Here is a 23,447-nt window from a genome sequence, read left to right on the forward strand (position 1 = left end):
CATCGCTAGTAATTGTTTCCCATAATCATACAACAGAAGCACAGAATATGTTTTCACTAGGAAAATCTCTTTTGATTATAAGAGTCTCACTTGTTGGCCAAATGCCAGAATTCTTAATGTGCAAGCAAAACCTGACCTCTCCAGGTCAAGATGAGTTTTCACTGGCTTTGTGTGTTCGTGGTTATTAGACAATGTAAGAATCACAGCTGTTGTATTACAGTGAAGATGCTTTCACTGCAAACTGCAGATATAGCCAAAATAGATAACCTGTGACAGTTCTATAGATTCAAGGTTGGACCTTCTGAAAATACATGCTTCAAATCATGTGTTAAGATGACATTAATGTGATTTTTATCTGAGATTCCCTCATGCATGAACTTCAATTAAAACTACATAAAGGAGGTTTTTCTCCCCCCTCCCAACTCTAAATTGGGGCAGAGCAATTCTGATGCTTTGGCTTCTATAAAGAGTAAAGGGCCAATTTTTGATTCACAAATTCAAACAGGTTGGTATAATTCACTGCTGTCCTGATTCTGAAATACTTGACATTGTTCTGGATCATCTGGTTCCAAGTAATGAGAAACATGCTGCCAAGACACTGTGAATTCAGCAGAGTATTTCATTAGCAGAGCCTTAGCTTGGTGGAAGATGAAATACTTTGTTTTAAATTATTTATTTAACTGCTTGAGAATGTTAATCACAATCACAAGAAAATAAGAAAACACTGAAGGATCACGACAGCTGTGGTGCATTTTAAAATACCATCACCACGGCCCTCAGCATTCAAACCACAAATCTAAAGATTTGGATGCCAAAATCTAAGCCGAACCACAAAGTGTGGTGTGGAAGAGATGCAGCACTGTCAAAGGTGTTACCGTTTGAAAGAGATGTTAAATCGAGGCACTTCTCCTTTCTCTGATAGGTTTAAAAATCGCATGAGAGATATTTCAAAGTAGGTTGGAGGAACTATAAACACAGGAGATTCTGGAAATCCAGAGTAACACACACAATATGCAGAAGAAACTCAGCGGGTCAGGCAACATCCATGGGGAGGAATGAAGAGAAGACGTTACAGCTAACTCCCTTCATCAGGATTTCAAGTCATGAGTCCCGATGAAGGGACTTGGCCCAAAACATTGGCTGACTTCCTCCAGCATGAGGGGCGGAGGAATTGCCCTTTTGTTATGTATTGTAACTTCAAAACATAAAATTAATTGAAAGAAAAACAAGGGAGCCCGAGAGATGCATGTAAACTTCATTTTTACTTTAAGTGGGGTGCTCATTTATGACGTGGCGTGAGACGTATGCCATTTACATATTTCATATATATAACCCGTACTGAATTATGTAAATAAAAAAAGAATGCTTGATCAAAGAATATATTTATAATATTACTGAAATATTAAATAGACATCGTAGAATTTACTCTTGTGGGATGTCTTTCCTGACAAGGGGGATCACTCTGCTTGGAGACTTGTGGATGTGAAACAATCTCAGGTTCTGTGGCCTCCGCTGTGGTGGTTGTAGAAATGGACTCTGGGACTCCCAGAAGTAGTTATGACAGCACTGGACATGACATCCTGAATGGTGCTTACCAAGGTACTCGATCTGCTAATCTCTCTCAGGCCATCAAACAAAGCTGTGAGCCAATGTTTTCATTTTGGCCATGCTAGATGATCATCATGTAGCTCCTCCAACACTTTAGCTCTCAGTTTGTATGGTACAACAATTCTCAATCCCCACATAGGGCAATCTCCATCAAGAACAAGTTCCATCATCAGTTGTCCTCTTGTAATTGTGTACTCCAAAAACACAGAGCATTTAGGCTGCTGCTGTTAGCGGAACTCCCTTCTGTAGATTGAAAGTGCACACTAGTGGTTGATGATCAGTAATGAGGGTAAACCCTCTCCAATAGGAGTATTGGTTGAAACCAAACTCAGTCTGTCAATCTGTATATAATTTGTCTTGGCAGCAGAAAGGGAAAGTGATGCAAAGACTATGGGGCGTTCACCTCCATCATTGATAACATTTGACATGATTGCTATAAGGCAAGGCATCACAGGCAAGCTTTACTAGATGATGTGGATCAGAATGTGTGAGTAAAGTGTCCGACATCACTATTTCCTTTGTCTTTTGGAAAGCCATCTCACACTGCTTTGTCCATTGCCAGTTCTTCCCAATCTGTAGTAATGAGTTCAAGGGGTGGAGCACAGTAGCCCGGTTTGGCAGGAATTTGTTATAGTAATTGACAAATCCTAAAAAGCACCACCATTGTGACATGTCTTGGCCTTGGGGCATCCACCTTGCCTTGAATTTTTTCAGTTACTTATATAATCCTGTGCATCAACGGCGTACCCACAGTAAATGATACTTGGTTTAAAGAATTCATGCTCCTTGCATTGAGCTCTGAGCTTATAATCTTATGATCTTGTCAACACTGTCTTGAGATTTTGGAGATGTTCGTAGTCACCCTCACTGGTAAAATGAAGTCATCCAGGTAACACTGAGGACCTGGGCAGCCTTGCAGCACCTGGTCCTTCGCTTTCTGCCAGAGTGAAGGAGTTACCAGGTTCGGATATGGCCCAGGTGTGGAGTGAGAGACACTGAAGCAGGTCGATAGTTCACAAACGTTAATGTGAACAGTGTTAAAGGGAAAATAAACAATAAGCGCTAGGTCAAATGGGCCCATTAACTAAAACTCTCAAATGGGAAATGAACCCTACACTGCAGCTGAAAAGAAAATCTAAACATTAAATGAATACCGCGTCAGTGTCAGTTGACTTGAAAGTCCAATTCCTCAGGGAAGACCGAAAGCAAACAGGCAGTGAAGTGTTGCTGTGCTCTGTCCAAGTCTCGACAAGCACTACGACGACAAGTATGGAGTTAAATACTATCACGATTAAATAACAGTTAGCTGACACATGCAAATTCACAAGCGCAATTGCCGTATCTACTGCACAGCCGAATCCGTGGTTGTGACAGAAGGTGCTGATGCTACCCCACAAATATGCATATTATAGTGATAAAACCCTTTGTGAGTATTTATGGTGAGAAACACTTCAGACTTTTCTTCCATCTCCATCTGTGGATAAGCCACAGTTAAGTCCACTTTGTTGAGGTGTTTCCTTCTGGAAAGGTTTGCAAAGACCTTTCCAGAAATCCTCTATATTGGGCAGAGGATCTACATTCAGCACTGAGTTGATAGTGACTTTAAAATCACCAAAGATCCTGATAGACTCATTTATCTTGGCTACTGGGACATCTTGCATTGCTCCAATCAACCTCAGAAAGAATTCCCTCAGCCTCCATGCGATCTCATTGTCGGCTGCTTTGTCACAGTATAATGAACCCGACGGGCTTTGTAAAACTTAGATGTATCATTTCCACTTAACACTTTTTTACCCTTGATATGTTTGAGTTTTCCAATGCCATCCTTAAACACTGCTGTGGCAATATCTAGTACCTTTCTTAATTTGTTATCAGTTGACTCTTTTGCAGGGGATGTGGCATACAAATGGTGGATAGGTCTGCAATCAAGCTGTATTTGTCTCATCCAGTCATGCCCCCACAACACTGGACCTCCAGTTTTCACCACATACAATCTCAATGTAGCTTCTTGATTGTCGTATTTCACTGTTACAAATGTAGTTCCCACAGGAAACTTTTCTCCAGAATAAGTTCTTAGTTGGATATCTGTAGGCTTCAGCTCAGTACCTTAGAAATGCTGTTCAAATTCATTTTGTGGAATAAATGAAACAGTTAAGCCAATGTCCAATTTCATTTTAATTAATTTGCATTCACTTCTGGTGAAAGCCATATTGTTTGTCTCTTGTCGGTTTTCACATTGTAAATCTCAAGGCTAGTCAGTCCTGTGTCACTCTTACCATTATCAGATTTTTTTTTATCAGCAGCAAGCAGATTAGTGCTCTATTTGAAACTGAAACTTACTTTTTATCTTTTTCTCTTCCCAGTGCAGTCCATTTATTTTTGTCTGCCCGACATTCACTTTGGATGTGCCCTACTTTGTTGTGTTTTCTGTAAGTTTCACCTTGAAATCTGCATTGGTGTGTGTATGTGAACCCTGGCTAAAATCGTAACTTAACTTGATTGCAAGGCTGGTTCCTGTTTAGATGTTGCAACTTTGTTCATGCTCACTTTCATTCCTGACTGCAACTCAATTATGTCAGCTGCTTCTATTCATACAGTGATTTCAACTGCTCTTTTAAATGTAAGTTGTGCTTCAGCCAGGAGCCATTTTTGAATGCTTTCTTGTAAGATTCCACAGACTGAATGATCTCTTGGTGCATTATTAATCCCAACACTTAACTGACAATGCTCAGACAATTTCTTCAATTCAGCCACGTATGCTGAAATGGAATCCCCTTCCTTTTGATTCCACTTATGAAACCTAAAGCATTATGCAGTCAACAATGGTTTTGGTTCCAAACGTTCCTGCATTACTTTCACCAAAGTCAGCATAGCTCATTTCAGCTGGTTTGGTTAGAGCAGTTAAACCTCTAAGAAAACTGCATGTTCTTGCGCCTAGCACACTGAGCAATGCTGGCACTCACTTTCATTGGCTATTTCATTTGCTTCAAACTACTGCTCAATTTGCTCTGTATACAGTATCTAATTATCTATTTGGTAATCAAATGTATCTGTCTTTCTGATGTAGACAGCCATTATTACTTTATTTATTTATTATTATTATTATTATTATCACTCATGACTCACTGTCCATTCCTGCGCTGTTCCAAAGGAAAAAAAAAAATGAGCTGTGACTTTCTTTAACTTGAACGTCTTGCTGTGCTTCAAATGGGGTTTATTTTAAAACTTCCTCACACCTCTGCTAGGTTTTGTAACTCCAAAGCATAAAATTAGTTGCAAGAAAAACAAGGGAGCCTGGGAGAGGGGTGTAATCTTCATTTTTACTTCAAGTGAGGTGCTCACTCATGCCGTTCTGCTGTGATCATGTTTGCCATTCACGTACTTCTTACATAATAATGAATTATGTAAACAAGAAAGAATGTTTATTCAAAAATATATTTATATTATTACTTTACTATTTCTGAAATATTAAATATATAACAGTGACTATCTGGTATTTTATTCTATGATACACAAAATGAGTTACCAGTCTTTATCTCACTGACTTTCCTGGGAGTTTGCTGTGTGAAAATTGGCTGGCATGTTTCTAACATTGGACAATGACTATACTGCTATTTATCTGGCCAAAAACACTTTGAATCTTCTTGAAGGTGACGTTAAAGGAACAATATAAATGCATCCTTTCTTTCTTTCTTTCTTAATAATTCCACCTCCACCAAAATTGCTCTCTTTCATTTCAGACAGCCTTCTTCAGGCAAGAGCATGAAGCAGTTTGACCTGCTGCTGCCAGCAATGTCAATTATGGTTTAGCTGCAGGTGCAAGTAACCCTTTCTTTGATCTCCATTCCTCCTTGTCATTGAGCACTTGAAGATAAAAGTAAGATTAATCCCTTGGTTTCCAGGACAGCATGATTTCAGGCCTTAGCAGAGACTGATAGTCAGCCGATAACATAACGAATTATGCTGCCAAGCTAGTAATTTATTGGATTTTAACTCACCCCTTTTAACAGTTATTATATGACTGGTTCATTCCACAGTTAATCTGAATTAATTGCAAACAGGCCTACAATTTGAATTTAATAAAAATTGACTTTAAAAAGCACAACCACATAATTCCCAAAAAGATTAAGTAAAGATAAAGAATGTTTGTTGCACCTCCTGTGTGAATCAAATTCGAGAAACTGCTTTGTTTTTTTAAAGAAAAAAATCAACTGTTATTTTTGTATAATTGCAACAGTGAGGGCCAAGTAACCTATCTCCATTCATGGTTCACATCTCTCTCTCTCAAATAAGCAATTTCAAATCTTGTCTAATTCTGGGTTTTCAGAGCTTTTCTGACCTCCTTACAGATTTCGGTGCTAATCAATTTCTTACTTTTGATCTTGAACTCAAAGGGAGTCCTAATTCTTTGTCCAACTCACTTGGAATTAAGTCCTGCAGCAGCAGATTCAGCAAAAGCACAACTTCATGATCCAAATAATCTACGCGACACCAATTTCAACCAAACATCTTTTAGTTCTGCAAACTTCCCTTCCCACTTGCATGAGCTCAGCTAAACAGGTGAAGGACAGAACGTACAGCCTATCCCTTTAGAACAGAGATAAGGAGAAATTTCTTTAGCCAGAGTTCAAAGTTCAAAGTAAATTTTATTATGAAAGTACATAAATATCACTATATACAACCCTGAGATTCAATTTTCTGTGGGCATCCTCAGCAATTTTCCTGCAGACATACTCAGGGTGGTGATTCTGTGGAATTCATTGCCACAGATGGCTGTGGAGGCCGAGTCCTGGGTTTATTTAAAGCAGAGATTAATAGGTTCATGATTAGTAAGAAGGCAGGAAAATAAGGTTGAGAGGGATAATAAATCAGTTATGATAGAATAGTGGAGCAGTCACGATGGGCCAAATGGCCCAATTCTGCTCCTAGATCTTATAGTCTCATGGATATTAAACCTCCAAGCTCCTCTTGCAGACTGTCACTGCTACCACAAAACTCTCCTGTTCAAAAGGATCAGAGTTTGTCCACGTATACCAATACAAGAAAAAGGTCAAACACTGCTTTTACTTATATTGCAGCTTTTGCTTTTTTGACTCAGTCTAATTAATACACTCAGAGAACATCAACACAAATTATACAATCAGGTCTGATTAAAAACCTTGCTTTTAGCACCAACTATTTTGGTAAATTAAGTTGCAATTCATAAGTATAATTGAAGTTAGCAGCTGCAGTTGATCTGGCTTTGTAACAGTTCAGAAATTACATTAGCATTGCTACTAATCTACATTTCTTTCATATAAAATACTATAGAACAAATGCAATCTGGAACTCTTATGAGATAACTACTGTACATAACAAAGTGTTGGGTCCGTTCTTAAAAATAACATGCAGAGAAGTTTAACAGTGAATGTTCCAGTACTGTAAGGGCCATTTTTCACAAAAGACTCAAAGCTGAATTTTAACTGTAATTGGTTAAAGCAAAACATAATTATTAACTCTAGTATGAAGCCTATGCTTTTCTTTTGTTGGCACAAAGCTTACTGTCCATGCAACTCTTTCTACTAGTTTGTACTGAAATTAAAAGTTGCTTCTTTTTTTTAAACATCCTTAAGTCAGAAGATAGCAATATTATGGTAGTTACTTATTGTCAGCTAGACTGTTACTATAGCAACAGAGTCTGATTCTTCTGAAGCAAAGACTACAAAGCACACATAAAAATTAAAAATGGGAAGTTAAATTATGAAAAGCAGATTGGTTTGAAAGACAATTAAATGTTTTTGTTTATTATGAATTCTATGAAATTTTTTTTTAAATGGCTAAAGACGTGTTTCTAGCATATCCTTGAGAAGAAAATGTATATGGAGCTGTGGAGGCTACAGAAAAGAAATGATTAGCAGGGAGAGGTTGAACGAGTTCTCACAGCCACATCATTGGAATCACTGAAGCACCACTATGCTGTCTCAGTCTTGCCAGATCTGATTGGAAATATTCCCGGAGGTCACATTATCTCTCACCTACCTAATCATACTGCACTTTTCCTCTCTACTCTAAAACGTCATAATCTAAAAGGTCTAAGTTCTGGGAGAAAATGATGAAAAAAAAATCACACAATATCTGTTTAATGGCATACTTGTTTCTCTTCAAAGCAAAATAATTCCTGGCGGAAAGAAGACAGTACAAGAGGGTGAACATCCATGTACTGAAGTGGACATGATTCAATATTGTAACAACAAATCCATAGAAAGTACTAGAAGTTGTTAGCAAAATGATAGATTGACATAGCTTTGAGTACCGTAGAAGTTACTGCATGAGTCTCCAAGAGCTTTTACAATTGATCCAGGCAGGATTTCCAATCCTACCAAGGCAGCTAGGGAATTGAAATTCAAATACATCTCTATCATAAAACTATGGGATTGTCACAAATTTAAAATCAGAATTACCAATGTCTCAGTCTTGCTTCGATGTCAGTACAAAACAACCAATGTAACTGTCTAATCTCAAACAAGAGAAAATCTTCTGATGTTGGAAGTCCAAGCAACCCACACAAAATACTGGAGGGACTCTGTAGGTCAGGCAACAGCTATGGAAAAGAGTACAGTCGACATTTCAGGCCGAGACCCTTCATCAGGAGTGGAGAAAAAAGATGAGAAGTCGGAGTAAGAAGGCAGGGGGAGAGGAGAGGGTAGGAGAGATACCAGGTAGCAGGTGATAGATTAAACAGGGGGAGGGGGAGGGGTGAAGTAAAGAGTTAGGAAGTCGATTGGTGAAGGAGATAAAGGGCTAGAGAAGGGGGAATCTGATGGGAGAGGACAGAAGGCCATGGAAGAAAGAGAAGGGGGAGGAGCACCAGAGGGAGATGATGGGAAGGTAAGACGATAAGGTGAGAGAGGGAAATGGGAATGGGAATGGTGGTTGGGGGAGGGGGGGCATTACCGGAAGTTTAGATGTTCATGCCATCAGATTGAAGGCTACCCAGGCGGAATATAAGGTGTTGCTCCTCCAACCTGAGTGTGGCCTCATTGCAGCATGGACTAACATGATGGAATAGGAATGGAAAATAGAATTAAAATAGGTGGCCACTGGGAGATCCCGCTTTTCCTGGTTTCAGAGCATAGGTGATCAGTGAAGTGGTCTCCCAATCACCTTGCCAGGGATAGGGTTCCTTCTGTCCTCACCTGCCACCCCACCAACCTCCACATCCAGCACCTATTTCTTCATAACTTCCGTCATCTCCAACGGGATCTCATCACCAAGCACATCTTTCTCTCCCCCCAATTTCTGCTTTCTGCAGGGATCGCTCCCTACCTGACTCCCTTGTCCAATTGTCCCTCCCCACTGAATTCCCTCCTGGCACTTATCAAGTGCTACACCTCCTCCCTCACTTTCATTCAGGGCCCCAAACAGTCCTTCCAAGTGAGGCGACACATTACCTGTGAGCCTGTTGGGGGTCACTAATGTATCCGATGCTCGCAGTGTGGCCTCCTGTATATCAGTAAGACCCGATGTAGATTGGGAGACTACTTCGTCGAGCACCTAAGCTCTGTCGGCCAGAAAAAGTGGGATATCTCAGTGGCCACCCTTTTAATTCTACTTTCCATTCCCATTCCAACATGTCCATCCATGGCCTCATCTATTACAGCGATGAGGCCAGACTCAGTTTGGAGGAGCAACAACGTCCAGGTATCTTCCAACCTGATGGCATGAACATTGATTTCTTGAACTTCCAGTGGTGCCCCCACCCCCCGTCTTTCCTTCACCATTCCCCATTCCCACTTCCCTCTCTCACCTTATCTCCTTAACCTGCCCATCACTTCCGTCTGGTGCTCCTCCCCCTTCCCTTTCTTCCATGGCCTCTGTCCGCTCCTATCAGATTTTCCCTTCTCCAGCCCTGTATCTCTTTCACCAATCATCTTCACTTCATCCCTCCCTTGGTTTCACCTATCACCTACCTTCCTCCCCTTCCCCCACCTTTTTACTTTGACTTCTCATCTTCTTCCCTCTAGTCCTGATTCAGGGTCTCAGCCCAAAATGTCGACTGTTTACTCTTTTCCATAGGTGCTCCTGGCCTGCTGAGTTCCTCTAGCATTTTGTATGTGTCACAATGTAATTGTCTCTTAACAGCCCACAGAAGTGTCTGAGCAAGTCACTTGGTTCTGGATGCAATTAGGGATGACATTAAAATGTCAACAATATTTCAATCCTATACAGGGATAAATAAGAATAATATAATACCACAGGCCATTAGATGTAGCAGCAGAATTAGGCCATTTGGCCCATCAAATGCGCTTCACCATTTCATCATCTCAGCCGCAATCTCCCTATATCCCTTCATGCCCTGACCGGTCAAGAATATATCAACCTCTGCCTTAAATATACGTAAAGACTTGGCTCAACAGCTGCCTGTGACAATGAATTCTATAGATTCACCACACCCTGGCTGAAGAAATTCTTCCTCATCTCTGTTCTAAAAGGACACCCTTCTATTTTGAGGCTGTGTCCTCTGGTCCTAGACTATTCCACCGTAGGAAACATCTTCGCCACATCCACTCTATTGAGGCCTTTCAATATTCAATAGGTTTCAATTAGGTCACCCCTCATTCTTCTGAGTTCCAATGAATACAGGCCCAAAGGCATCAAATGCTCTTCATATGACAAGCTGTTCAATACTGTAATCACTTTTGTGAAACTCCTTTGAACCCTCTCCAGTATCAGCTCAACCTTCCTAAGGGGCCCAAAGCTGCTCATAATACTCCAGATGAGGCCTCAATATTCTTAACTTTAGAAGTTGTACAATTAACAAGCAGGTCTAATTATGTAATTGTACGCAAGAGATCATTTCTCCACCGGAGCAGGTAGGCCTGAGATGCAATCAACATTGGCTTTCATTTAGTGATTAACAAGTTGCATCTTACTGAATGGCATCCACAGGCAATTTGCTGATGAAGTAAAAGGGACCATAGATCCGCTGTAATGTCAGCAGTAATGTATCACTACCTGATTTCAAAAAAACAGCAAACATTTTCAAACAGATTTATCCCTCTGGTGACATCTTACAGCAATATTTTTATGAGTACAACTTTAAGCCAGATGTAGGCTAAGTGATTTCGAGCTGAACAAAACCACAAATGGCCTCATTTAAGGTAAATAACTTCCAGGAAGCTTAGAACATGGCAGAGGTCACTTAATAACAATGTATACAGCATTGTGCTTCTCCTAAGAATGACATCAGTGTTGCCTCAGCAACACCCACACTGAGGTTACGTCAAATACATTTCCAATATTTGGTCCTATGGGGGGCTACCTTCCTGAATTAGACTTATATTCTCTATTAATTGAAAATCACAGAATTGTGGATGCCAGAAATCCAAAATTAGAAGAACAAAAAACTTGGAAATACTCAGCAGGTCAGGCAGCATCAGCGGAAAGAGAATTATTGCTAACATTTCAGGTCAAAAACTTTTCATCAGGTCTGGTAAGGAGAGAAAACACGGGCAATTTTCTCACTTTCCTGTTCTATTGAAGGGTTCAACTTGAAGTGTTATCTCCATTTTCCTTTCCACAGATGCTGCCTACCCTGCCAAGTACTTCCACTGCTTTCTGTTCTTATCTCATGTTCTCCATGTTATCCAGCTGAAAGCAGAAACATTATGATCCAATTTCACCCTGCAAGCAAATCCAACAAATATTTAATCATGACTGAACTGTAACAATAAGAGCTTATTATTAAGTGAGGAGGGAATAATGCACTAAATCTGCTGAAGTATTTTGGAATGTATTCTGATTGAAACAAGTTGGCTGGCTGGCTGTCCATAGCTCCTCAAACTTTTCAGGTGAATTGATACAGAATATATATTATCAATATACAGATATTAGAAGAATTGGGGGGGGATCTCTTTGAAACTTATCAAATGTTGAAAGTCCTATGGAAAATGGACGAGGAGAGAATGTTTCCTGTAGTGAGGGAGTCTAGGACCAGTGGGCACAGCCCCAGAACAGGAAGATGTCCCTTTAGAAGAGATGAAGAAGAATGTCTTCAGCCAGAAGGTGGTGAATCTGTGGAATTCATGGCCACAGATGGCTATGGCGGCCAAGTCATTGTGCATGTTTTAAGAAGAGGCTGATAGGTTCTTGATCAGGAAGGGCGTCAGAGATTACGGGGAGAAGGCAGGAGATGGGGGTTGAGAGGGATAATAAATCAGCCATTTTGGAATGGCAGAGCAGACTTGGTGGGCCAAATAACCTAATTCTGCTTCTATGTCTTATGGTCTAATATACCCGGTATGTGACAGATTCAACAATTTCCTAATTGGATCCAACCTGCTCTGAAACATTGCATCCAAGCAAATAATAATGAAAATGGTAATAGGCCCCATTAATGAATTGATCACAATACTCCATTCTTAAAAAAAAAATAGTGAAAAACAGCTGAGCTGGTAGTCAATTGGAAAAGTTTCAGGAGATCCAGAGTTAACGTGGAGGCTGTATTACCTTCCATCAGCCATGGGGAAGGAGAGCTTACAAACCAAAATCCACAAAGAGGATATAACTGGAGTACTGCTCCGACCTTCTCTTAGCACTCTGAAGCATCCCAGTTAAAGGAAGGCCAGTTAATCTACACCATGCAAGAAGCTGTAGGGAGGCCACAGTTGTGGCTTATGTCCTTCTCACCAGGGTTCGGGGTTTAAAATCTTTCTTGACAATAGGTCTATCCTACCTTTTTGAAGGTTGTGTTTAGAGGTGATTGGGCAGTTATGTCTGTGTGCCGCTCAAAGGAACTGTATGTTAATAAGATGTGAGTCAGGTGTTGACAATAATATGCTAGCTACAGCATCCTCCTCATGACAAGGCATAAATGCCTCCCAAAAAACTTTTTAATGTTTTCCTTAAGATATTTAAGGTTGGGAAAAGATCGTTCAATACTCTGCGAAGTGCCAACCTGACCTGTAGAAAACAGAGTAAACTGAGAGATGCATGTATATGCTGGAACATGTTTTAGGATTCCACATGCAGAAACTTCCAGAACAGTCTTTCTCCTTCCCTCTTGCCCGATGCTGCTGGACTCTATGAGTCTTGAGCAAGGCTTAATCGATGCAGTTTGTGGATTGGACTCTATACTTCACATAATGATGTGTTTCTGGTTTCTGGTTGCTCTTTTTGTGCTATTTTGTTCAATTTTGTTCGGGGTGGACTAGTGCAGATGGTGAGAGACGCGCTGCTGGATAGAACTGAACTGAATATGCTTGGACTCTTGCGATGTCTTTATGATTCGATGGTTTGTACTCTGTGTTTTCTGCTTTTTTTTGCTGTTTGCTCAATTTGTTTATTTTATGTGTTGGGAGGTCTGATGTTTTTCCTTAAATGGGTTTCATGGTTTTCTTTGTATCGTGGCTGTATATGGAAAGATGCAACTCAGGGTTGTATATTGCATACATACTTTTGTACTGTATAGCCTACATTATAATAAGGGACTACTTTATGTTTTAGTAACACGTCATTGCATGCGCTATTAGGTGCACATTGATCTGTACATGTGCGCTGAGTTCGGATTATGCCAGTAAAGAACCATGAAACTTAGCTTCTATCTTCAGTGTTTTAGTCAATAGCATTGCTGTGTAACCAGGCCACATACACAACAAATTGGCGACAAGGATTATGGACCTACATCTTATCGGAACGCCATGTTTTAGTTGACAATGGCACTTGGAGGAGAAGAGAGAGAATTTAGAGGCATCTAGATGGAGTGCGCTTGTTGCGCTAACAAAAAGGACATGTGAGTCAAAAAGGAAACAAGAGGAGAACAGGGCTAAATTAACATAACAAAGATGGCAATGATTGGAACCATTACAGTGTTTGATAGTGGCATTGAAAACTGGGCAACTTACATTGAAAGAGTGGAGGTATATTCTGATGCTAACAGTGTTGATGATGAAAAGAAAGCCAGCGTCTTACTCAGTATTATGGGAGCAAAAACATATGGGCTGCTACGGAACTTGTTAACCCCTGAAAAGCCAGCTGACAAAACGTTCAAGCAAATAGTAGACACTCTCCAACAGCACTTAAACCCCTAACCACTGGTCATTGCTGCAAGATTTAAATTTCACAAATGGAATCAGAGCAAAAATGAAAGCATTTCTGAATATTGTGCTGAATTCCACAAATTATCAGAACATTGTCAATTTGGAGCTCGTCTATCGGACACATTGAGGGACAGGTTAGTGTGTGGCATGCACTGTGAAACCACACAGAAGAAGCTCCTGGGTGAATAAGACCTTACATTAGAGAAGGCACTGAACATTGCAATATCAACAGAAACAGCAGCACAGGGTGCTTCAGAGATACAACAGAAATCTCTGGAATATGCTATGAATAAAATGTTACTGAACAGAAATGAAGGAAAGAAATGTTACCGTTGTGGGAACGTGTCACATGACCCTGATGACTGTTGGTTTAAAGACAAAGAATGCAGAAACTGTGGCAAACAGGGCTACACTGGCAGAGTATGCAAAGCTAGTCAACAGCAGAAAAAGGAAAAAATACAGAGAAACAAGAAACCCCAGATTTAAATTTAGATTAGATTTAGATTTAGATTTAGAAGGGAAAATACAACAATGTACACAAAATGGAAGAAAGTAGTTCTGATGAAAACGACTCAGACGAAAGTGAATTGTCTTGTCTGCAACTTCAGAGAGTGAAAGAGACAGATGATCGAAGAGTAATATGGATCACTCCACAAGTGGCAGGTGTGAGACTGAAAATGGAGTTGGACACAGACTCAGCTTTAACCGTGATCTCTGTAGACGACTACAAATGACTGTTTTCTCACATACCTCTGAAATGAACTAAACTACTGCTAAAAACTTACACAGGACAGAAAGTGCGTCCCAAAGGTAAAATTAAAGTGACAGTGACCTACAGAGACAAAACACAGCAGCTGAACCTCTATGTACTGAAAAATGGAGGACCACCTTTGCTGGGACGTGAATGGCTCAGGAAAATCCAGTTGGATTGGCACACCATCAAGGCACTAGATGTGTCAACAAAGGAGGGCAGCTCGGCAGGGAAGATGTCTGCAGCTCTCCTCTCACCCATTGTTGACTATTAAAACGAAGAGGAGGAACTAGACAGCGTCGACGATGAGGACGAACGCAGTATTGGCCGCGACTCAGATGAAGATACAGAGGATGCAAGTGAGACAGATATTGCCAATAAGCAGGATGATGAAGACTACCTAGAAGTAAAAGAGCATATGTGCCAGGAGAAATTGACATCTCTCAAAAGACAGCTACAGTAGTTACAGGAAGGCACTTTGCAGGAGTACCAGAAAAGGATGAAGAAACTAGACCAACAATACAAGGAAAGAATACCAAATGCAGAGCTTTTTCTGCAACTGGAGACAGAACAAGTGGAAAGTAATTATATTAAAGAGAAGAAAGCAGCAGTGAAGTAATTTGAAGATAAGAAGATTGAGTTAGAAGAAAAGAAACAGATGATTGAGAATGAGAGGCTAACAATGGAACTCACAGGAGATTCTATGGAGGTAAAGCCAATAATGACTAGGAAACTAAGGAGGAGACCTAATGACCCTGCTCCAATTACAGACAAAAGACGAAAACCTGCACCTGTGCAGTTAAATTACTTGTTAACAGATGAACTGATAATGGAAGATCTGCAAACTCTCAATAAGCTTAAACCTCTGAAAAGACCAGCATCTCTGTCCTCTCCTGAGCATCTTCCCAGCACTCCTGCTGAATCACCAGCACAAAGATATGAAGCACGATTAGAAGATGGAAAGTCATATTACGATAAGAGATGGTATCATAAAGGTCAGGCTATCTGTTTGGAATCTAAGGAGAATACGAAGATTGGCTGTGTAATTAGCTCAGTTGGAACAAATGAGATATGGGTAAGGAAGACAAGTGATAGCACAAAGATGCTATATAGCTAGGACAGCTACACAGAGGAGTCTTCATTATACGGAGGTGATCTGCTGCCAGAACTCTTAGCAAGTTGGAGGCGCACATCTTCTTAACTCCCTATGCTCAAAGGTCAACTTTTCATGACTTTTATATGGAAATCTGTATTAAAACAAACAAGTTCATTGACAGACTGAAGAACACACTATTTGAAGACACTTTCCAATGCTATCTCAGTTTTGATGATTGTACATATTTTTAAGAATAACATTCACCTTTTCATCATCTTTGCAAGATAGAGGTGACTACTCTTTATGACTGAAACAATTTGTCGATTGTTTAATTTATTCCAGACAATAGAGTGAAGACCTATTTGTTTCACTGCCGGACAATCTAGAGAAGACCCGCCCCTCCCCAGAGACTTGAGTATAAATGGGTCTTAGACCAAAAGTAAAAAAAAGGCTTGTTATAATTTGATATTATTAAGTTGCTAAGTAAACAAATGGTAGGCATTTGTACTGTATGTTAAGGATAAACATATTTGTTTAGCATAATGTCCCAGTAAAAAAAAGTTGATACACTATTAAAATAAAAGGGGAGGAGTGAACCGTATAGCCTATAATAAGGGACTACTTTATGTTTTATTAACACGTCGCTGCATGTGCTATTAGGTGTGTATTGAGCAGTACGTGTGTGCTGAGTTTGGATTATGCCAGTAAAGAACCATGAAACTTAACTCCCGCCTCCAGCATTTTTGTCAATAGCATTGTTGTGTAACCAGGCCACATACACAACAACTTTGATAATAGATTACTTTGAATCTTTGAAGAGCATAGTTTGAAGTAAGATCAGTTGCTTGAGCAGTTGGAAAGCATAGAAGAGTTGTACCGTAGAGTCACATAGGAGGGAAACAGACCATTCTTCCCACTAAATTTGTGCCAACCATCAAACACACAAAATCTATTTTATTCTCTACATATCCCTGTAACCTCTCCTATTACATATATCAGGGGGTATTACTGTGGCAAATCCATCAGTCTTTATGCCTATTGGAAGCAGGAGGAAACCAGATTATCCCGTGACACAGTACTTCCCAATCTGTAGATCTGTGGAACTCATGGGACTGTGATTTTCTCCATTAAATTATAAGCAAGATGCTGACTAAGTAAATATTCCATAAAGAATCACACTCAGTGGCTACTTTATTAGGTACACCTGTTTGCTAATGCAAATATCTAATATGGCGGCATCTCAATCCGTAAAGATATGCAAGCACGGTCAAGTGGTTCAGCTGTTGTTCCGACCAAACAGCAGAAGAGAGGACAAATGCGATCTACGTGAATTTGACTGTGGAATGATTGCTGGTGCCAGACAGGGTGGTTTGAATATCTCAGATCTCCTGAGATTTTCACGCATAACATTCCCTAGAATTTACAGAGAATGAAGCAAAAAAAAACAAACAAAAAATCCAGTGAGTGGCAGCTCTGGGGGTGCAAATGCCTCATTAATGTGAGAGGTCAGAGGAGAAGGGCGAAACAAGTTCAAGCAAGGCGGCAGTAACTCAAATAACCATGCATTTCAACAGTGGTGTGCAGAAGAGCATCTCTGATCCCACAACGTGTCAAACCTTTAAGTGATGGGCTACAGCAGCAGAAGACCATGAACATACAAGAGGTACCTAATAAAGTGGCCAGTGAGTATACATCCATTTTTTCCATTTTGAATCCATCACTAAATTAGTTCAATGTTGTTCTAAAATAAACACTAAGAGTTAACTCATTGATTCAATTTTTCCAGTAGAAGTTCTAGGTTTAAGAGTTTATGATTTAAATGGGTAATTCACATCCATTTATCTGTTTTCAGGATTTCCAATGTGAATTGATTTACTGTAGAGTGTATCACCTTCAGCCTGGTTGGACTTGGGAAACAGCAGCCTGCTGAAGATTTGCTTATAATAGATATACACATGGATTTCAATTTGTACATCTAAATGCCTCATAAATCAGAAGTGATAATACACATTGTGCTCATTACTAATGTCTCCTTACCTGATAACCAGAGTCATTACAAGTCAGGTAGCATTTGCCACAGTTAATGCACATCTCCTCATCAATCAATGCTACCACATGGTCCTTGTTATTCAGCACTCTATAGGCTCCGATATGTGGCAGAGTTCTGCCAATTACTTCCTAGACAAGAGCATGAAAAATAACCAATATAAATTGGAAAGGCAAAAATGTGTAAAAAATTTCAAACCACATGTAAATTTTGATACAGTGAGATACAATGCAGTTCAACTATCCATGACTTGAAAGACAAGTAATGTTCCGCTCTTCAAACTACTTAAATAAAAGTCCACTCAGTGGCTACTTTATCTGGTACACCTGCTCATGCATGCAAATATCTAATCAGCCAAACATGTGGCAGCAACTCAATGCACAAAACCATGTAGACATGGTCAAGGGATTCAGTTGTTGCTCAGATCAAGCCTCAGATTAGGAAAGAAATATGATCTAAGTGACTTTGACTGTGAAATGATTGTTGGTGCCAGATGGGGTGATTTGAGTATCTCAGTAACTGCTGATCTCCAGAAATTTTCATGCACATGAGTCTCTAGAGTTTACAGAGAATGGTGTGAAAAACAAAAAAGAATCCGCTGAGCAGCAGTCCTGTGGGTGAAAATGCCTTGTTAATGAGAGAGCAAAGAGGAGAATGGCCAGACTAGCTCAAACTGACAGGAAGGCGACAGTAATTCAAATAATCATGTGTTACAATAGCGCTCTGCAGAAGAGCATCTCTGAACGCACAACACATCGAACTTTGAAGTAGATGGGCTACAGCAGCAGCAGACTACACTGGGTTCTACTGCAGTGGCCATTTTATTAGGTAAACTCCTGTACATAATAAAGTGGGCAGTGAGTGTATTTTACCTTTGTTTTTAACAAAGCACAAGCAAATATATCTACAAACAAGAGAAAATCTGCAGATGCTGGAAATCCGAGCACCACATACAAAATGCTGGAGGAACTCAGCAGGTCAGACAGCATCTGTGGAAAAGAGTAAACAGTTAACATTTCAGCCCGAAACATCGACTGTACTCTTTTCCATAGATGCTGCCTGGCCTGCTGAGTCCCTCCAGCAGTTTGTGTGTAAAGCAACTATGTCTAGTCTTGTTTCTTAAGTGTAATTCATTAGGCAGGTCCTTGACTTAATAAAACTTTCCCCAACGTCACCTTTCTCCCCAGCCCCCTGCTTCCTAATTCTTTTCAGTTTTTAACCTTAATGCTTTTGTTTTAACCTCAGGCCCATTTTGAACAGTACCCCATTAGCACACTGAATAATATTCACTCTCCTTCATTATGGAGGACAGTAAGTCAATTTTACACGATTGTCTCCATCTCCTTGGAGGGTGTGGGCGTGGCTAATCAGTAGGATCCCTGAAGGAATCACCAGTGATGGTTATAAATTAGAACCTCTGCTGACAACTGTGAAAGGCCACTTTTAAAAAGATCTTCCAGCTATATCTTATCCCTGTTTTATGATGCACATTATACAGTTGTTAAAAAGATACACAGTCTTGAAAAGAACTTTACAATGGCCATAAAACTGTATAAAGTTGCAATGCACATTATTTTGTATTTGTGAATGTTCTCTAAGCACATCTGCTACAAGGCACCTGGATTATAGAGAAGCATCTGCTGTCTATATAAGAGCTGTATCTAACTGACCTGTTCTGGCAAATCCATGCTTGAATCGACTATCATTTTACAGAGCAATTATAACCCTTGGTATATTGACTAATAAGATTCAAGATTCAAGATTGTTCAATGTCATTTCCTATGAGTGTAAAGGACAATACGTAAGTGTAAAGGAGAATGAAATAATTGTTACTTCAGATCTGGTGCAGCATGAAAAATAGAGAAAAAATAAAGAATAAAGTAATAAAAAACACAATAAATATAAATACATAAGATAGCTTATAGATATAGATTGATTGTATATCCATAAAGTGATGCTAGGCAGTGCATAAGGTGACTGTCAGGAAATAATAAAGTAGTGGTGGAGTTAGTAAGTGGAGGTGTTGATCAGCCTTACTGCTTGGGGAAAGTACCTGTTTTCGACTCAACGCACACAAAATGCTGGAGACACTCACTAGGCCAGGCAGCATGTATGGAAAAGAGGAAATAGTCGACATCTCGGCCCGAAATGTTGACTGTTTATTTTTTTCCACAGATGCTGCCTGGCCTGCTGAGCTCCTCCAGCATTTTGTGTGCTGCTTTGATTCCTAGCATCTGCAGATTTTCTCGAGTTTTTGAGTCGGATAGACTTGACATGAGTGCTAAGTAGATTCTTCCCTGATGAGAGTGGGACATACAGTGCTCGAGGAGGGATTTTGCCATTTGTGTGATTTGTTCTTTTTGTTTGCATGTTGCGGGTTTGATGTCTTTCTTTGTAGGATTCCATGGTTTTCTTTGTTTTGTTGTTGTCTGCGGGAAGACAAATCTCAGGGATGTATACTGCTTCCATACTTTGATAATAAAAGTACTTTGAACCTTTGAATCCTTTAATCTTTGCGTGGGATCTTTCATGATGTTACTGGTCCTTTTTTGGCACCTTCTTGTATATATATCCTTGATGGCAGGTAGCCTGGTGCTAGTGATGGATTGGGCAGCCTTGCCTACCTGTTGTAGAGCCTTCCAGCCTGCCTCAGTACAGCTTCCATACCAAGCAGTGATACAGCTTGTCAGGATGCGCTCTCCTACAGTTCTGTAGAATGACATGAGTATGGACATGTAAAGTCCAGCTCTCTTCAGGCTCCTCAGAAAGTAGAGATGTTGGTGAGATTTCCTGTGGATGTGTTCTGGGACCATGAGAGGTTGTGTGTGAAACTGACTCATTCAATCCACCTGTCCTGTCTCTGGAACAACAAGACTACAGACCAATGTGTCAGACATCCCCTTCTGCTGGATGACAATGTGCAGAGTCTAATGTCATCTGTTACCAGCCCCAACCCCTCTAAACTCATCCTCACCTCCATTTGAACAATTTATTCTCTATCTATTTGTTCTTGCAGACTACTGCGATATTCCTCAACTCCTCGTCTTTCAAGATTGCTGTTTTCTAAATTTGTGTCAATTTATGTACGGCAACAAGGTTCCACCCTACCATAGCACAAAGACATATGTAACATTGTGGGCCAAAGGGTCTGCACTGTGTTGTCTGTCCTAAGGGCTCAAGTGCATCCATGGTAGCACGGCAGTTTGTTTTCTCATTGTCCCCTTATCTGCTGCATCTTTGAAGGAGAAATCAGCTAGAGGCCCTTTGAACTTGTTCCAACTTTCGTAAGATCTTGGCATCAGATTCCAGCAGTTCCTATGACCCTCGGCTTCCTAATCTTCAACATCTGATGATCTAATTTCATCAATTCTAATAATTCATGACCACCTGAGAGAGAAAGTTCTTCCTGACTCTCTAGCTAAATGGCCAACCCTTTATTCCAGGTTCACAGAGATTAGGTGGAGCTTTTTCTTGCTGAGGCCATGAAATCAGCCAAGAGGAATACAGTTTTATTCTGAAACTGTGTCCATCAGTTTTTGGTTCTCTTACTAGGGAGACAACACCCTTTCTGTGTCCACCCTGCCAAGCACACTCAGGACCTCAGCTTTCTCAGTAAGTTCACCACCTTTTCTTCTAAACTGCTATTGCTGTGTGTGAATTCACCGGTGAGTAGTAGACATGAAGCAGACTCTATTCAACAAAATATCACAAATAAACTGACAGCCTTTGGAGTCACAAGAGAGGCAGAGGGAGGGAGAAACCCAAAAATCCCTCTAACACTGCAATGGGCAAGAACGCAACTTCCTTATCTGTTGCAAATAAGGCAACTAGTTTATTCTTAGTGTAAACTGAGTACATCTCCAAATCATCTCTTCATGATTGATTGATTTCATGGCCTTAGCAAGAAAGAAGCTCCACCTAAACTCTTGTGAACTTGGAATAACAAAGATAATAGCCAAAATTCCTACTCCAGTTCTCCTGCCAATGCATTTGTAATACATATGAGTGTAGGGCAGGGGTTCCCAACTATTTTATGCCTGGAGCCTTACCATTAACTGAGAGCTAATTGAGGTTGGGAACCCCTGGTGTAGCGTAAAGAACAGAGTGAAAAAGCCGATTGTTATTGACTGCCAAGCCTGACCCTGTTGATCACCGTCTATCTGCACATTCAAAGAACAGCCCCTTAATCTGAACAAACTGGTGCAATTGTACACTACCATTATAGAGAGCATCCTGTCTGGTTTGGTGTAGCATCTTCTCACAATACACAAAAACTACAACAAACCATCATTGGCTGCAGTCTACCATCACTGCAGGACTTATGTCCAGGACAAAGAAGCAGGCAGGAAAAATCACTGCAAACACTTACCCACCGTACAAACTGCCTTTTCTGAAAGCTCCCTTCTGAAAAGCATTATAGAGCTATTCAAACAAAAACTCCACACCATCTTAAATGTTTCTTTCCCCAGTTAATCTGATCATCCATTCTAGTTAGTTGCCCCCCCCCTTTATCTATTAGCCCTTCACTACACTGCAATGTGATCACATAAACCACTTTTTATAATGCTGTTTACATGGTAAATACATGCTGATATTTATGCATTTATGCACATTTCTTCCATATCTGCTCTTACAGCTTTATTTTTATCTAATTCTTTATTCTGAAAAATTGATCCTGATCCTGATGCTTGACCAAGACACCAGGTGCCTCCCTTAAGAGCTGCCGTAAAGCCTGTAGAGTTCAGTGCCTACCTGAATACCTCCTTCCCTTCCAGCTTTGGCTGAGCTGAAATGCAAAACCAATTGACAATTTCCTCTCTTTTCATCTCACATTCTTCACGGTTATTCTGTCTGCCCTCCCCTAATCCCACATGTTCTCTTGCACCCCTTCTCAATCCACCAGTTTAGTGCCTGCTCCATCCCAAGTCAGTGGGGACACCAGGATTTAGGTAAAGAATGCTGATTAGCATGGGAACATTTTGTGCCTTGTCCTCCTCAATTGTGGAATAACTTTGCTTAGTTCAACACACACACACAAAATGTGTAGCTTAAGATTTCAAATATTTGCAGAATTCAGCCACCTATGTTTGTAGCAATATTGGCAATTATACATCTTCAGCCACTTGACTCCATATTCTGATACACTTTGAAACTCATCCACCTGATTCCCCTCTTTTAAAGTCCCCTTTAACATTCATCTTGCGGCTTTTCCATTAAATCTCAAATCTTTGGCTTGTACTTTGTTTTTTTCGCACCCCAGTTTGTTTCTGAATCACTCTGGAGTGCCTTTCTTAACTAGCAGGTCTCTGTTATTTCTGTTGAACTATCTGTCTCAGCAATAACAAAACAATAACAATTATATGGATGGGTGGGTCTGGAGGGCTATGTTTCTTGTGCTGGTCGATGGGACAAAGCAGAATAACAGTTCGGCATTGACTAGGTGGCCAATGAGCCTTTTTCTATGTTGTAGTTCTTGATGACTTTATAACTCTGTTCATTACCTGGACCCTTGGAATGGGTTTCTTGATGGTGTATGAGTCTCCATCACTCTCCTGCACCACTTCATTCAATTCTGTCTGCTTGAGCTTTTGTTCGGCTATAATTTTCTTACGCCGTTCCAGGTAAGGGCCAAAGTTGGGCAAATGCTGAAACAAAGCATTTGGAAGAAAAACATAATAGAATTAGAGTATTTTCTATAACTTCCCCTGCACATTTTGTCTTGACAAGTGAGTGCATAATATTAAGCGTATAGATTAATAGAAATTCTAAAGAACATATTTTGATTTCCTATTGTACTTTATAAAAGTACCAACAGAGTATAAACATATGAGATTCTGTAAATGCTGGAAATTCAGAGGAACGCTCAAC

The 23,447-nt window shown here is 40.2% G+C and overlaps 1 protein-coding gene across 1 annotated transcript in view; it reads right to left on the reverse strand.

Moving 5' to 3' along the window:
* LOC140205806 (dihydropyrimidine dehydrogenase [NADP(+)]-like) overlaps positions 1–23,447 on the reverse strand; it is a 927,724-nt gene that overhangs the window by 28,460 nt on the left and 875,817 nt on the right. Inside the window, exons 21-22 of the mRNA XM_072273510.1 lie at positions 23,081–23,224; positions 17,570–17,710 (exon numbers count right to left, since the gene is read on the reverse strand). Coding sequence (XP_072129611.1) covers positions 17,570–17,710; positions 23,081–23,224 — 285 coding nt within the window. The remainder of the gene's footprint in view (positions 1–17,569; positions 17,711–23,080; positions 23,225–23,447) is intronic.

This window comes from Mobula birostris, chromosome 12, assembly GCF_030028105.1.
Source record: "Mobula birostris isolate sMobBir1 chromosome 12, sMobBir1.hap1, whole genome shotgun sequence".
Lineage (NCBI taxonomy): Eukaryota > Metazoa > Chordata > Chondrichthyes > Myliobatiformes > Myliobatidae > Mobula > Mobula birostris.